Raw genomic sequence first — 17,105 nt, forward strand, 5'->3', positions numbered from 1 at the left:
TGGGCGTGCCCTGGCAGGCACTGGGACCTCCTGCTTGCCATGAAGGCCACATACCATGCCACTTTCCTTTGTAGACTGTTCCAAAGGATCCAGATCCTATCCTCTGTCCAACTGTGATCTGTCCATCTGGTATCTCCCAATCGTCGCTTGAATCTCGTCGACCAAGAGTTTTCTTTATATATGTGTAGAAATAATAAAAAGGAAGGAAACAAGTGCATTAATGTCTCTGAAAACAGCTCCTTTGTTAAAAATTTCTCACCAGCATTTCCCATCATTAATACCCTAAAAAAGATGCTCTTTTTCAGATGTTGTCTTTTGACTTTTAAAGTTAGCTCTAACAAAACCTCAGGACACAGATATGCCAAATTATTATCTGGCAAGAAACATTTGCAACAGCTTTCTGGCAGTGTTAAAACCAGAAAACGTGGAGAAATGCTTACAAAAAAGAAAGTAGCATTTGATTTTAAATTCTTAATCATATTACTAAACTGTGAATTAAAAAAAGGATGTTCTTATATTTTCATGTATCATTACATAAAAATTTGTTACATACATTTGTTACTTTTAAAGTTTAAGAATCACGGTGGGAAAAGTTAAGGTGCTGTATGAAGGGAAAGTGGCATTACAATATAAGGTACACCAGTAAATGTGAATTTAGTCAATTTTTTAAATTATTTATATATCAGTCCCACAATTAATTACTGGTTTAAAGTGATTTTCAAGTGGTTATCCCACTCTATTATTTATTGGCTTCAAGTCCTTGATCATTGCCATAATCATCTTCAAAATAATTTAGGGAACTTGGATGAAAGAAAAGTGAGAGGACTATGGTTGTGTAATATTTCTACAAAAGAAAACAGCTGATCTTTCCCTTACCATTCTATTTCTGTCTTCTGAGGATGAGGATGATTTCCTTTCCCGTTGGGGTCCTGGTGATTTCTGTAACGCTTTCACATTGGTTAGAGACCCGGGCAAAGATGCGGGAGGTGTTGCAGACAAGCCTGCAGCTGAGCCTGAATTTCAGAAAGAGCAGAGTTTTATCTGTAAGAACCCAGCTTACAAGAATGTGTTGATATTAGGTGCAAGAATTGTGTTTAAGATTCAATATCTCTAAACATCAATGTGAATGTTAAGAGAGAACAAACATATACAGGAATATTGTCCTGATATTAAATTAGTGCTCAAGTCTCAGATTTCAGGAAGAGACAAGTCTATAGTAAACATCCCTGTATAGATAGTCCCCAGTCTCTTGTTCATGAATTAACAAAAGGACAACATCTTTTTAAGTAAGAAAAAAATACTTAAAAATGTATTTTTTAAATTCCATCAGTTTCTCTAAGAAGAACAGTAGCATTTTAGTTAGCAACATCTACCTCTGATATTTTTGTAGCTAAGCTTTTAGGAACCCAACAGAAAGCTGAACTTCTGTACTTTGGAATCAAAATAGACTAAATGCAAATAATTGAAATGTTTTCTGGTTGAGTCTCCAAGTGCCACCTCAAAATCACTTGGCTGTTTTAAAGCTATCTGTTAGCAGAGAACTATTATTTAAAAATAAATAGACTAAGTTGTATAGAAAGACTAATAGTCTTTCTAAGACCTTAGAAAGGATTAAAAAAGAAAAGTACTTTAGTTAGCTATTTGAAGCATATTCTAGGAAACACAAAAAGAACAGTATGTCTGTAGCCTGTAGGTTATCTAAACAAATCTATGCAGGAAAATGTTACTAAGAGAGCTGTTTCAGAGCCCCAGTGGCCCTTTTCAAATAGAGCACTTCACCTAGACACTGCTTTTTAAAATACATCACAATTATTCCTAACAAGGTTATGCTGACCCTTCCAATGCAAAGGACATAAAATAGGGTCAACTGTTAATTAAATTCATGCTGCTTTGCTAAACAATGTATGTCATTGAACAAGACCTCTAACACTCCACTGCCTTCTCTCACATCAGTGCTCTGGGAAGTGGTGGAAGACAATACTCCTCCTCATATCCCCCTTAGAAGTTCCCCTCTTAAGCAAAAAGTGTCTCCTAATGGCAACTAGAGCTCAAAATCTGACTTTGTGGCATTTAAAACTGTTGCCTAAATTCAGTCACTCAGTGCATGCTAGTTTATCAGACTATATGTATCCATCACTAGACTCAGTAAGCTAAAAGCTGTACACTTGGAAGTGGATGCACAAAATAACATACCAACAGATCCAAAATGGGACACCTGTAAACTCTGTACTAAAAAAACAAGAATGATGCATATTGGGCATCCTAACTACGTTTATAAGCAGCTGGAAGCCAGTGACCTGAAGGATTGACTTGTGTTCATGTTACAGCCACTATACTGTCATTTATTTATTTTCTGATTCATTTGAAATCAAACATACATGGAATTAAAGGTATGATGTTCCCAGAACATGAGCAATTTTCTGAAAGTTTACTGCGTTACAGTTTTTTTCTGCAATAGCAAAGATCTGGGATGCATTTTCTTTGAGGTAACTAAAATCTCCTATTTAATTTTTAATACTGCAATATGGGAACACTAGCACAATATTCACCCTTCACCAAAAACGCTTACAGCACATGGCAGAACAGTGTAGTTAATCTGTTCATAACAATACCAGATGGCCTGTTCTCCAAGTTATTAGAGTAGAATACTTCAGATAATGCTGGATTTAAGTCAATAGCTTGGACTCTGAAGCATAAGATATCCCATTCTGCAGCCAGTTTGCTTGTTGGGAACACCTGTCTTCTTACAAAGAGTTCTGGAAGATCTTTATAAGTTCAAAAGGTGAACTGCTTTTGATATATTCTGAAACAAAAGTCTTTGAAACAGCCAAGATGGTAGCATTTGAATACCACACTACATGCACTGAACTAACCATTTCTACATGTATTATGTAGAGACACAGGTATAAACATTTCATGCTATTACTCAGTAGTTGGTTTCTCCAGCATACGAAATCCCACAGAGGTTTTTTGGGATTTTGTGCAATACAACAGATCCATTGACAGCTTAAGGCCTGAATTACCCCCACGGTCAATGACATGAAAATCTAGGTGTCTCATCTCACACAGTATAGGACAGACATTCTGCTTCAGTCAAATTTACTAACTAAATAAGAACTACTAAAACCATCTAGAGCCTCGATGTGGTGTCAATAGCACATTGTCAAAATGAAGTATTTGTTGAAAGCTGACATGACATGTTACTTGAAAATCTTGAGACCTACCAAGATATCAATGGAAATGTTTGTAATTCACATTTGATTTCCTACATCACTTCTCAAAACAAAGAATATTAAATATAGAAGACTGTTACAGCACTGAACTGACTTAAATTGAACAGTCAAGGAAATTCTAAGTTAAGGACATCATTTTATTGTTAAAATCACTGCAATGCAATCCAATGACCTTTGTTTAGAAAAATTATGTTAAGGTCCACAGAAAAACCTCAACTATAAAATTCCTTGCTTCTGAAGATTTAAGTCAGACTTCAGTTATAATCATTTTCAAGCGTGTCAAGGTGAAGGTGAGTATGTGTGAAAAGCACATTCAAAGCATTCCAGCCAGGCCAAGCAAAAAACAGAGGTGTTTTGATAAACTCACACACTTACATACACACGGTGTGAGGGTGAAGCACAAACAGCATCTGTGGTTTTACTTATTTTGTTTGGGTGAAAACAAGAAAGAAGAGCCCAACTACCTCTGAACACTGGGCCAGGCTCAAAATCAAACACTATTTCACTGGGGACAGAATGAAGGAGGGGACTGGGAGTCCGGGATTGGTATTTCCGAAGACAGCGCATCAGCTGGTTCAAAGGGGCTGTTAGAGAGAAAGAGACGGGCAGGCAGAGACAGAAAGACAGACACACAGAAGAAATGAAAGAAGTCATGGGAAATAACTAGGATGCTTTGACTCCTAATCATAGATTGCTTCTGTACTTTGAAGGAAAAAAGTCAATTCCCAAGAGCACAGTTTCAGGACTGGAAATAGCCAATTGTTTTCAGATGCCAAGCAGACAGTTTATGATCAAAAGTTAAAACCAACATGATCGCACAACATTTAAATGTTGGACAAAATGGGCAAAACTCTGAAGAGCCACACCTATTAGCACATACAAAAATAGCTAGAACTGGCACCTTTCAATTAGTAGCTTGCAGGGTTAAAGGAAATTTCTTTTTTAAAAGTGCCTATTGCTGGCATTATTAAAGACAGTTCCATTAAACACAACACATCCTACCAAATACCAAATTTGCATGGGAGAAACAAAGCCAGTGAAAGCCCACAGTACAAAACCTTTGAGATCAGGAAAGGGTGCACTAGGGTAATTCAGACCCATACTCATGGCTGAAGCAAGTTACAATTAGTAGGAGACAACTGTGTCACTGATTTGGAGTTGGAAAAACTGTCATATGCCTGCCCTACTTAGTATTTCTCTATTTCCAATATTTCTGCTTTATTCTTATATTCATAGGAATAAATACAGCACATAAGAAGCCCACTTCAGGACCTTGGCAACCAGTGGGAGAAGTGACTTAAGAGGCCCGTGCACAACACGTGAAGAAAAATAAACCTCCTGTCACTAGTCCTGACTTAACTGTGAATTAGGGCACTGAGTTACTGAAGGAAACATAAAAAGACCTGGCTTTTGTGTAAGATCCTAACAATCTGCTTCCAAGAGTAGCACAGGCATGCAGTACAGCAAAGCAGCAACTTCAGCAGGGGCAGAGGGGGAGAAGAACCGGAGTATTTCAAGCTGCTTTAGGATGCAGCAGTTTATAAGGAAGGCCCATCTACCACAATGGTTTTCACTGAAAACCTCTGTTGTTTCCATGGGTGAAAAGGCAGCAACAGGCATAAAAATCTTTGGGAAGTTGTAGTGTATCTGTGTGCAGCCATGTGAGTGAAGAGGTGTGTGTTTGTGTTTGTGTGTGTGTGTGCGTGTGAGAGAGTAAAAAATGTGAAAATGGAAAGTAATTTTAAAACTAAAAAAACTAGACACTACTTAAAAACTTGTTCTCCTTCTGTCTCCCCCACTCCCAGAATGACCAGCAAATGACTCAAATCTTTGCGAAACAAATACTAAGTTCATGGAGAAGCAAATGTAAATTCACTTTTTTGTTCTAGTCATATTTTGCATTGTGGCTGTGTTTTGTAGAAGGAAGTAGGGTAACAGGAAGGGACAAAGCACTTGTGTAATTAAATGTAACAATAGTTAGGCTAAACACTACTTACCTCCCTCTCCTCGTAAACTCTGGTCTCTAATCAAGTCCTATAAAAAATTAAAAAGCTTTGTTTAATTTAGACTGATAAGTTTGAGAATTCACAGTGACATACAATGCCCATGAAATAAAAGTAGTTTCCTACCCTGACATACTAATAGCAATGACTCCAAAGTACTACTACACTTCACACTTCTCAAAATTAAGTTGCTTTAAAACAGCATCTCTCAGGAGTAAAATGAAATGTACACCACCCAAAAGAGATGCTGACAAGAAAATATTGATTTAAAAATGAAGTTGGTCAAAACATAAGAAGAAATATTGAGTCAAATGTTCCTGTTACAGTAACACAAATGATTCGAATTGTCATATCAGAACCTGGGACATCAATTTTCTGTACTGAGGTACATCAGTCAAATGAATCCTGCTTCGTTTTTTTCTTGTAACAACAACCTCATTTGCATAGCCAGGCACACTGTTCTTCTCAGAAATGACTAACTGTAGAAGGCTTTCTTCACTTGTAATCCTCCGTGAACTACCTCTTTCAACATGTCCAGACTGAAAGCAAATTGCACTAAGGATCTTATAAACAGAAGTAGAAAATGCTAGCAGTTAGAAGTAGAAAATGCTAGCCATTAGAAGTAGAAAATGCTAGCAGTTTCCTTCTGTTTGTCCATTTTTATAATAAAGCTTTTTTTTTTTGTTACACTATTGTATTTATTCCCTTCTTGTTCCATAATTATATTTGTTCCCTTACATACCTGTGTTTTGCCAAAAGCACTGGCTATGCCTCAGCTGCACCACTGCCATTTACCACATGCAAATGTCTATACAGTCACACTCTTAAAATTAATATTTCACCTTTCACTCAGCTCACATACAAAACAGATTTTGTGCCTCAGTGTCCAGGCAGATTTCGAGACTGCTCACCTGACAAATGACTGATTTCTAGAGAGCAGACTTAAGGGTAAAATATGGACTGTGTATGTCAGCAAAATTAGCAAAAGGCAACATCTCAAAAGGTCCCAACTATCCTTATGTTAATACCAACCATTATTATTAGTTACATTTCACCACCCAGAGATTCCAAAACTGTGGAAAAACTTTAAGTGTAGCAGTTTCTGAACACTCCAAAGGAATGCTCAGAACAAAGTATGCTGAGCTCCTAAACTCCTAAGGAACTACAAGAATAGGTGAACCCAGCTTAATTTAATTACTTAGTTTCCCTCAATGCCAAACATATTACTTGGAATATAAATACTAAAAAGTTTCTATCTTGCATAACAATCTGTTTAACACAGAATGATTTGCAAGAGTGGTTACTGGCTTCAAGCTAACAGCACATGCCTTGGGACTAACTGACAGAAAAAAAGAAAAAGCAGTTTTTTTGGGCAGAATGTTTCTTTGAAAATTAAAAGGACAGGACTGTCAAAAGGCAGTTCTGCTTTTGGAGAATGGATTATTTGTGTTCTTATAGCTCTCAACAGCAAAAAATAATCTATTAAAAAAATGAAAAATGCATGATCTCTGAAGATTCTGACAGACCACTGAGGATTATCTTAGAAACAGCATTTGTGTGTACAGCATGCATTTCACACACTGATATTCACAAGGAACACATCAAATCTACTGTTCCTGATCTGATTGTCAGCAATACTCACATCAATATTGACTGGCTCAATTGTATTGATGTGGACATTGGGAGCTGAAGAGGATCGGTCGCGTTGCCCAAATTGATTCCGATGGTCTTCATCTGCTGGTCGGAGGGGCTGTGGGATTGGAATGGATTTTGAAGGAGAAGGACTAGGGAGAATTGGTGGTCTGAGAAACAAAGTCAAGGAAAAAGAGGATTTAGGTCTACAAATGGCTTCAAACACTGCATAGTGGGTGTGGTAAGTCCTTTTCATTATTATTTGTTATAATATTAATAATACATAACAAAGAAACTGATCTAAAGCCCTAAATAAAAACAATTTATATTGAATGGTCTCTACTCCCCTACGATTAATTGCAACAACTTTCTGTTGCATCAACTTCCTAATCATATGGCTGTGAAGTGTTCTGAGTTAAAACAAAAAGAAAACTCTACCATACCATAGCAAACTAATAATACTAAATCCTGATCTGAAAAACTCATGCTGCCCAACATGCACTGCAGACAGCAAGATACTCTGCGGTTTCCTCACCTCTGAGTCAATGCAATACGCTCATTTTAATGGTAACCAATTGAGAACTAAAACTGCTTAACATCTCATATTAATGTTACAGTCAGAAAATGTCATAAACCAAAATGTATGGATGGGATTATTTTTTGGCAAAGAAAGAGTGAAATTACATGTGGTCATTCAACCAAATTGATTAATAGTAATGTATTATTGATACTAAAAATAACATGATATATGGCCAATATATCGTTGATACTAAAAATAAACTTATCACCTTTTAACCTCAACCTTTAAGAAACAACTTTGAATAGCACAACATTTCAAATGTTATTTACAGTGCTACAATGCAATAGGTTTGACTGAAAAGATAAGTGTTCAGAATACACAAACAAGTTTCCTGAAGAAATGCAAACACTGACAGTCATAAATATAGATAGTCTTTAATTATGGTACAATGAATATTTAAAAGATGAAACAACTAAACACTTAGGGTTTTTGTTTGTAAAAAGGCAGAAAGTCACTTCTCTTTGGTTATCCATTAATTTTGTTAAAGTGCAATAAACTGGCAATAATTATGTCTTATTCTAGTCAAGGTCAGTCACTGTTCAGCCTAATGATTCAATCTAATGGATATAAGGCAAAAGGCTAATGAAAACATTTGCCGCCTTTGTCAAAGAAAACTTTGTTAAAACATACATGGTATCTGACAACAAGGTTTTTAAGAGTTGGCTTCTTTTTGTAAGTTCTAAAAGAGCAGTGGAGTCCTCCAGCCATTCAGTGACTCATGGATTAATTATTATGCCCACAAAGGCGATGTCCACAGGGAGAAGCCTCAAAAATAAAACAGACAGCAGCATATAGCAGCAACAGGTCCTGATATCACCTCCTGTAAGCAATGCTCCTTGGCCTCCTCAAAAACCTTTGGGAAAACTAACATTTTCAACAGGACATCTTGGCATTTTGTCAGAAACAGGTCTGCTTTACAGCCTACTATCCTACCTTTCATTAAGAAATTTATCCAGTTTGGCACTGCTCCCAGAACTCTGTGCTATCTGTATCCTAAGAACCTGTCATCTTTTCCTTCTGGCCAATAATCTCACAATTGAAAATGGCAAGACCAAGTGCTTGTGAATTCTTTCAAGTCACAATTAGTAAGTTTTCCAATGAAATACCTGAGTATGTTTGGGAAGTGGGGCAGGAGAAGAAGAGGCAAGGGGAGTTAACCCTGGTTAACTCTAAAAAAAAGCAGTTACCTACTGTCACATGACAGAACACAGATATTGGGAAGATACTGGGAAATGATGAACTAAAACTAGCAATAGTCAAATCCCTGAGAAAGGGCCTTGAAAAACCCAGCATTCCACAAGTTGTTTATAATTTCAGAACTCTTTTTTAAATGCAGTTGTTGTATATACAATAAGCTGAACTTTTCATTCACTGCTACCCAAGTGCCTTCAGGTATAATATTGCAGATGAGGAAGTTTTGAAGTCCTGAATGTATTTGTAAATTATGCAACTCGAACACACATCAGGAGATTGGGACACTGCACAGATCCAAATGCAGGACCTGACTGACATTTAAAGGCACCCTATTTTCATGTTAAGGCAAGCATGTCAAGTGCTGCAGTATCAGAAGTCTAAAAGGTGTCTCAAGCAGTCCAGTATTGTCACTGGTGGGATAGCTGACTCCTGCTTGAACTTCCTGAGAGTTCTCAGGTAATAAGGAAATTAAGGGAAATATATCTCAACATGCATCAGAACATTGCACCAGGACTGACTGTGACACACCATCTGAGCTCTGCCACATGACAAAAACAGAAGCAATCAGATTTTCTGTGATTGTGAGTAAGCCAAGGGAGAGAAAACCAGATTGAGGCAATATTGTTTCAATTACATCCTCCTTTGAGTCATAAATGGTCATCTGCTGCTTCTGTATTTCTGGTCACAGGTCATCATGGCCATCACACTGCTAACACAGATACATGCTACATCATACCATGTTTGAAAACAACTTGAACAGCTTTTTCTACTCATTAAATTCTTACTGGGGAAAGTCCAGATCTTTAGAAAATAATTGCAGGCTGATAAAGAATGATATATTTTTTAATAGTCTCTAAGCTATTAATTGGAGGATCTCTGGGCTTTAGACAACAAAGAATCCAGAGATGGGAACCTCATAAGCAGTCAGCCATGTGCTCCATTCTGATTTTATTAAGGGGTGTCCTTGAGACACTTTGAAAAAAGTAGGTTATTTCTGCTAAATGGAAGTTTTTCTTGAAAAAGGTAACTAGTGAAGTAAAAGAGATGAGGGGTCTTTGCTAGCAAAGACAGTCTACTGAGATCACAAGCTCAGAAAATATTACCACCAGCTTCTGCCTCAAGTATTCCTACATTGGAATTACTTGAGAAGAGTAGAAGTGACATTGGAGCTAAAAGGGCCAGATATCATCATTTGGAAAAGGGTGACACTGTCTATTCCAGGTCAGTTCCAAAACTAGTTCTTAGGCTACAGAAGCATAGTGTGGAAAAAACACACTGCAAAAAAACCTCCCAAAAAACAAACAAACTCCCCCACCAACAAACCAAACACCAAAAAAAACCCCTGATCCAAAATAACAGGCTGAGGCTCAAAGGAATAGGCAGTTTGAATATCAGGATCTGAGTTTCTGTTTCTCCTGTGGCCTTTGTGAACAGTTTACAGCCATCTTGCTAAAGGAGATCTTCTACAAGTAAGCAGATAAATCACTTTCTCCCAGTCTCCTAGATGTGGGCACTCTTTTTCAACAAATGATTCTTGGCTTCTGAAGCAACAAGCTGATAGCTGTCAAATCTCAATCTAATATATTATAACCTTTCCTGGCAATATGACAGGACATGCTTTTACCTTGGACCATATGTTTGGGATTAGCATATTGTTCCCTCCCTTTTTATCAGGCAAAACAGAAAGATGTTTTATCAGGAAACAGGAATAACTGATAAGATGTAAATTTTTTATACCCTTTACCAAGCACAAAATGTGCCCAAGGTCCACAAGAAAGAGTAAGATAACTCAGAAAAATGTCTGCACATGTTACGCTACATATAAAGAAATAGTTTTATAACGTCATATACAGTATGTCTATTGGGTTTTAGAATTTGATGTAAATATGATATAAATTAGTTCACTTTAAAAAAGCAAAAGAAAATTTAAATACAGATTTTCCTTAATGTCCTTTACTCACCAATGTGATGTTTCATAAGTGTTTAAGAGCTGGTCTACGCAGGAAAGATTTTTCTTGGAATTTTTCTTATGATAGGTGTATTTGGGCTTCAAGTTTTTGTTGACTGTATTTTTATTTTGCTGTAGTTTAGCAAATGCTTGAACTGGAAATTCACATTCACCTATCTTCAATTATAAGGTGCGCACCAGTTCCTTTTTAAAATGACAGCATCTCTCCTGGACTGAGGTTTTCTTTCTCCTCCTCACACCCTGAGCAAGTCCATCTCAGTTTAGCCACTGGGCTCAGTGTTGCACACACTGATTACCTGTAAGGCTGCACACTCATATCCAAACAAAACCTACTGCAAGCTAAAATGTGTATCAAGGCTCTCTTTTGAATTTTTTTTGTTTACACCAGTGTTAACACCAGACTGGATCTGCTGTTAATCAAGAACACAGTGCACTTCCAGTTCCAAGCAGTTTCCAAGGATCTGGGATACAATGGTATTGCAGCTATAGTAGCAAGCAGGTAAACTGTGAAGGCCAAATAGGTTCTGATTTAATTATCGTGGTACTCCATACACATTGCCAGAAAACAGTATTTTTTTCTTTCCTCATCCCTGCAGTCTGGAAATACTCAATAAACCCAAATCAAATGCGGATTTGGAGGAAAGGACAGCAGCATCAGTTTGTAACTACAAGCCAAAAAACTTCCTTTTAGCACCCTGTGAAGTCAGGCTAGAAGCATTATGGGACAGATCCTATAACAGTCATTGCCCCACACAAATTAGTGCAGTTTTTTATACCATGATAACTTGTTTTCATCCACGTTGGCTTATAAGTGAAAAACAACTGCCAGGATTATCACAATGGTGTGCACTCATTTACAATGGCCTTTGGGCCCAAATCAAAGCTGATGAGCCTGAAATTCCTGAGAGTTTCTTATACCAGGGGTTATCCAGAGAACCACACTGTCACTCCTAGTCCTCCAAACCAGGTCCACTTCACTAGCAGGTTTTTGAAAATAAAGTTTTGGAGAGCAAGAGGTTTCCCTCACCTGTTCTATGAACTGACAGAGTTTTCTGGTTCTGATTTAAAGATTCTGACACTTTTAGGGAGAAAGTTCATTGTTTTATGAATTAAAACACAAAGCTTTTGCTCACTTACACACCACAGGATTTAAATGGCATTGTAGCATAAAATGTAATATTGTACGAGTGCATCTTTGCTTCCTTGGCTTTTCAGAAGCTTTTCTAGACATTCAAGTATCTCTGGCTGAAGCAGAATGATCAGTGAACATTTGGAAGACAGAAAGGAAAGCAGAGGTGTTTAATCACAAGCTGGAGCCTGCTCAAAGGCAAGGACTGGCAAGCTTCCAAGAACGGTGCACCAGACATTCCTCTTTTCTTCCTCCAACTTAGAAGACGAAGCATATTGGGAAATGTTGTTTTTCAAAGAACCAAGATGTTGCCAACTTGCTTATTTCTCTCTTTTTCATGTATCTGAGACTGAGGGAACTGGGTTCACAGAAATCCTGTGCTCATTATTTTACGAGCCAAGATGGAGAAGAAACTTCATGACAGTGCAATGAATGAAACAAATACAATGTATGATATACAGTTTCCTTACTTCAATTTTATTACAAATGGCTCTCAGCAGGGAGACCTAGGCTTTTCTTTTCAGTTAACTGCAGTTTGTAACTAAAATGGTTGTTTTGGCATAACAGGATAGTGCAAATGGAAAGAACTAAAATGGGACACAAAACCTCATGTGGAAGCTGGACACAGTTTTATAAGGAGTTCATAAACATGAAATGGGACCATCTGTGCTCCCTCATCTTGGGGTGGAAAACCTGGAGGGACTGCCTGTGGCTCACAGCTGGAAGAATGAAAGGCAACAGGCCTGGACTGCTTTAGGATGTTACACATGAGCAAAGTGAAACAGTTCTCCAGCATGTTTAGCAGCTTTTGCATCATGTCCAATAGTCTTGTCCTTCATGTCCCTTTCTCTTGCAAACGTTTCCATTGGCTCCCTTGACAGTGTCTCAGCACGTCACACAGGCCTTTGCTCTCAAACTTGTCTTGCAACACACACTTCCTTCTTGTGGGTATTTGCCTGCCGCTGGGATCCCCTCACAAGGCCAGAGATGAAGAAGGATGGCTGCCTCCTCTTGCCTCAACCAAACGATTAATAACACCCCTTCCTCTGTGAGCTGTTTCATGCAAGATGCTAGGAGAACAGAGAAATCCAAGGAACAATTATTAGTCTAGGAAGTGTTATTAAAGCGCTAGTTCCTCATATTTTCCATCCCATTGTTCAGTTCTCAAATTTCAATCCCATATTCTCCTCCCTCCCAGACAAGATAAGCTCAAATGTCAGCCTTTTTTTTATTCCAGTTGAGCTACTATCCCATATTAAATAAAATATTAGTCCTCTTTAATAAAACCACAAGTGAGTACATGTTTTCATAGAAAAGGCCAGCTTTTTAAATTCAGCTACATTAATATTTCCACAATTATGTTCTTGAAAAGCAGAGAAGTATTACAAAAGAAAGGCAAGAAAGGCAACTGGAAAAAGCTATGGACAGTGCTATATGCTCATCCAGTAACACCTGAGTTACTTCTAAAAAGGAAATACTACATACACACATGCTAAGGGAACACTGGATGACTAACAAGCACATTACATATGAACACCATCTGATAATCATAAACCATTTTCAAAATGAACAGAAATTTGCAAGCATGATGTATGCCCTTTTTTGTTTAACAATAAAGTGTACAACAAAGCAAAAAAGCAGAAAGGAGAAAAGCTAGAAACCTTTTACATCTTCTACAATTACAAATATTTATAGATGCAACACTTGAGAAAAGCTGCTGAACAGCAACTAGCAAATACATTTAAGTGTTAACATTTTTATGTACGTGAAGTTAAAGATCACATGGCATTAACCAGCTTTGGTCTCAGGTTTTCTCTTTTCTTGCATTTATCAAGATAATCCGTATTGTTGTAACCTCACAAGCTGTCAAGAATGGACCAATGTGAGGCAAAGGCAGTTGAAAAGCAGGACAATTTAGACTATTAGGATTAGGGCAATGCCTTTGACATCCACTAGTATTTTAACACAATTAGTATGACCAAGTTTCTTCATGAATTAATAGTTCCAGCCCAGTTACAATTTTGGCTGTACCATGACAAACACTTGACAAGCAGCCTTGCCCACAATCTGCTGCACTAATATCCACGGGCTCTAAAGACAACATGCACTACCATGAAGAATACTTCTGAATTCACTTGAATCTGCACAAAGCAGTACAAGTAAGAACATAATCTCTGTACTTACCAAGTGAGGTTCCCTCTGCAGGATTGTCAATCTGTTTTCCTGGGAGGCATTTTATTTGGTCTTCCATAAGAGTCTCGGCTGTCCAGAGAATTTATCTTCTAGTTAAGAGTCCAGAGTGCCTGCGTAGCTTCCAGTGTTTTTCTGCTTTACTCTAGGCACAGTTTTCACTAATCCAAGAGAGTCTCTCTGTCACATTCAGCTCAACTCCACAGCACACATGTCCTGGGAATGGTTTTCTGAAGGCTTCTGTATTTGGTGTTCTTAATAAACACGCACTAGATTTCTTGAGTGTGATATAAACCTCTGAGTTACTCTTCCTGGACATTTATTCAACTACCTAATGGTGGATGGTGCCACTGATCTTTTTGCTACTGGGAACACAATTTAAATATGTTCTCTTATCTCTTCATGGAGAAAGGGTCCAGAATCTTTGTTGGAAATACAGGGGGATGGTCAGTTTTAGAGATCTACTTTTACAAAACCTAGAGCTGCATCAAACAGATGCCATTGGAATACTGCAACATGAACAGGAAGAAGACAGCTGGTCTGGAGGATACTAAAGCAGTGTATGTGGAAAAGCTACTAAAGTACTATCATGGACCTGGAACTGGCACCTGTTCACATCAGCCTTACAGTAATGTGGTTTATTCTGAAACTAAGGTATGTCACTTCAAGGCATATAAACTGTAGTTTGATAATCAAATAAAAGGAGCTGTGAGGATATAACTTTGGTTTATATTAATTTTAAGTATAAAATCTTTCCAGTTTAGACCAGGTCTAAGCTATCATGCAGAAGAAATCAGTTTAAAAGGTAATGTCCCAACTCTACAGACAGTTACACACACGTTTAACCTAGGCTCATTACTAATTTACAGAATTTGTGTGAATGAAGACATTCACTTCTTTTAAGTCAAGCATAGGTGGATATACTTGCATGAGAAGCCAGATTACAAGAATACAGAGCTGCCAAGCAGTATTTTGAGTGTTTCTTAGCATAGTACTGAAATGTTATGTTATTAAACAGCAGGAATAAGTTCATACCCAACAGAATCTGAGGGGGGCACTGAGGGGTATGATCCAGATGCTGGGGTGGTCTCTCCTAAGGAGGCCTCCTCCGCTGGTATGGGGTGATGTTCAAAGAACTTGGAGACAAACAGCAAACTGTGAGGCAAGAACAAAACAAAAACAACCTAACTTGTGCAAAACCCAGAGGTTTCACAATATAATACTCAAAGATTACAAAAAAAGACCCCAAACCCCAGGAATCTCATTGATTAAATTCTAAATTTTTCAACAGAGATTACACTAACACATTAAATCTGCAAAACTGGTTAAAAGTATTATTTACTTTACCGAGGATAAAAAGATCATGCCTTAAATATAAGCTTTGTGGAAATTAATTTTTAAATCTTTTAGCTGGAATTGCAAACATCTGGTTCTTCAAGAATGTGCAACTTATATCTGAGTGCATAAACTTACACTCTGAGCACAAACTCCAGAGATGCCAAAGGAAACAGTTACAAATACCAAAATAAACTGAAATTAAATTCATTCTTGGGGAGAAAAATAGCATTTTAAATTATTCGTTATATGAAAGTCTTTTAAATAGACTTAATAGCCCCTGCTGAAACTAATCAAATAGAACAGAGCCAGTTTACACCAGATCCTAAATCTAGATCAAAGACTAACACAAATAGATCAGGAACTCAATCCAAGAACACTGGACTGTTAGGGTCATTCTCTTTTATGTTTCTTACCTAGGCATTAATCTTGCTAGCAGATTTATTTTCAATTATTGTAAAATCAACTGCAATTTCACTATAATCAACTAATGTCTCTTAACATTTTTTTGAGGTTGAAGAGAATAAACCCACAGCTAAATTCTTAACAGGGCCCTAGTGATCACACAATAAAGAACCAGTTTTGATTAATAATAACAACTGTGAACAACGAGAAGTCTGTCTGATACAGTCAAGTGCTCAGCAACCCTATTCATGATTCAAAAAAAGCACTTCATAGACCAGCAAAGAAATATGAACTGGTTGTCTGAGCTAGCACAGAAAGAGTATGAATCAAGCAGTCGCAAAAGAACAGTTCCTATTTTTTTTTCAGGCACCTCCTCTGACTTCCTGAATTACAGATTTAACACAAGAAATCACTGACAGCTGTACACTCATTAAAAGGCTCAAGTTGAAAATCAATTGTGATTACTTACTCGAGTTGGTCATAATTAACACACATCAGTGGCACTTCTGTACTACAGCGCTGGTGGAATTTGTAGCCACAGGTCTGGCAGCGGAACCCCTGGAAGAGCAGCTTCCGACAGAAGTCGCAGAACGCTAACGTGAAGAATGTTTTTCGTACCTACATTGTTCAAAAACAGCCACAATTACCTAGAGTCCTTCTGCAAGCCCAGGATAGGCTATTTGCTTTCCCTCAAGTGCACTTACAGGCCTCTTTTGTGATGCTGGAGCTACAGTTTTACGTATCAAACAGATTTACATGGAGGATGCTCTCCTTTTTGAAATAAGTTTTCATGCATTAAAACTTTCTTTCAACTGTTTCTTGGAATTAATGCTTCACTTCACTAGCACCAAGAATAAGAGTAAAAAACCTGGAGCAAAACTTCACTACTATCGTTCCAGACGCAAACATTGAGAATTTATTTGGACCCAACCTATAAAAACAAAACTGCTAAAATAGTATTTCATATTCTAACTTTTCCAGAAGCCAAAGAATATTTCCATCTAATATTCACAGGACTGGAAATACACACTGGCATATACATATATATATATATAAAAATAGGGCTTCAATGTATGATTACACATACAGTTGTAATTTTGACTACTGAACCTCAGAAACATTGAGAGTCACAAAAGGGTGATCACACATTCTCCCCAAATTACAGGGGGGCAATGATTTAGTTAATCTCCAAATTTAGCAATCCCTAGCATAAAAACACATTCTCAGTTCTATTATTAGATGTAATAATCAGAATTTCAGAGGGATATAGAAAAATGTTAAGCCTACTAGAGTTCACCTAACTAGCCATAACCCAAACAGCTTGTTTGAGCTAAGTAGGTTGAATCAGCTTGCAGATGGAATTTTGCTATGTTTTCAGCTGAAATAGAAGGTCTTTCTTCCCAACGTGACAAACATTATTTTCAGGATTTTGTAT

The 17,105-nt window shown here is 37.5% G+C and overlaps 1 protein-coding gene across 1 annotated transcript in view; it reads right to left on the bottom strand.

Moving 5' to 3' along the window:
* BRAF (B-Raf proto-oncogene, serine/threonine kinase) overlaps nucleotides 1-17,105 on the bottom strand; it is an 83,069-nt gene that overhangs the window by 23,225 nt on the left and 42,739 nt on the right. The window contains exons 6-11 of the mRNA XM_063395571.1: nucleotides 16,140-16,288; nucleotides 14,966-15,085; nucleotides 6,879-7,038; nucleotides 5,231-5,267; nucleotides 877-1,013; nucleotides 55-172 (exon numbers count right to left, since the gene is read on the bottom strand). Of these exons, the coding sequence (XP_063251641.1) occupies nucleotides 55-172; nucleotides 877-1,013; nucleotides 5,231-5,267; nucleotides 6,879-7,038; nucleotides 14,966-15,085; nucleotides 16,140-16,288 (721 nt within the window). The remainder of the gene's footprint in view (nucleotides 1-54; nucleotides 173-876; nucleotides 1,014-5,230; nucleotides 5,268-6,878; nucleotides 7,039-14,965; nucleotides 15,086-16,139; nucleotides 16,289-17,105) is intronic.

This window comes from Prinia subflava, chromosome 4 (assembly GCF_021018805.1).
Source record: "Prinia subflava isolate CZ2003 ecotype Zambia chromosome 4, Cam_Psub_1.2, whole genome shotgun sequence".
In the NCBI taxonomy this organism is placed as follows: domain Eukaryota; kingdom Metazoa; phylum Chordata; class Aves; order Passeriformes; family Cisticolidae; genus Prinia; species Prinia subflava.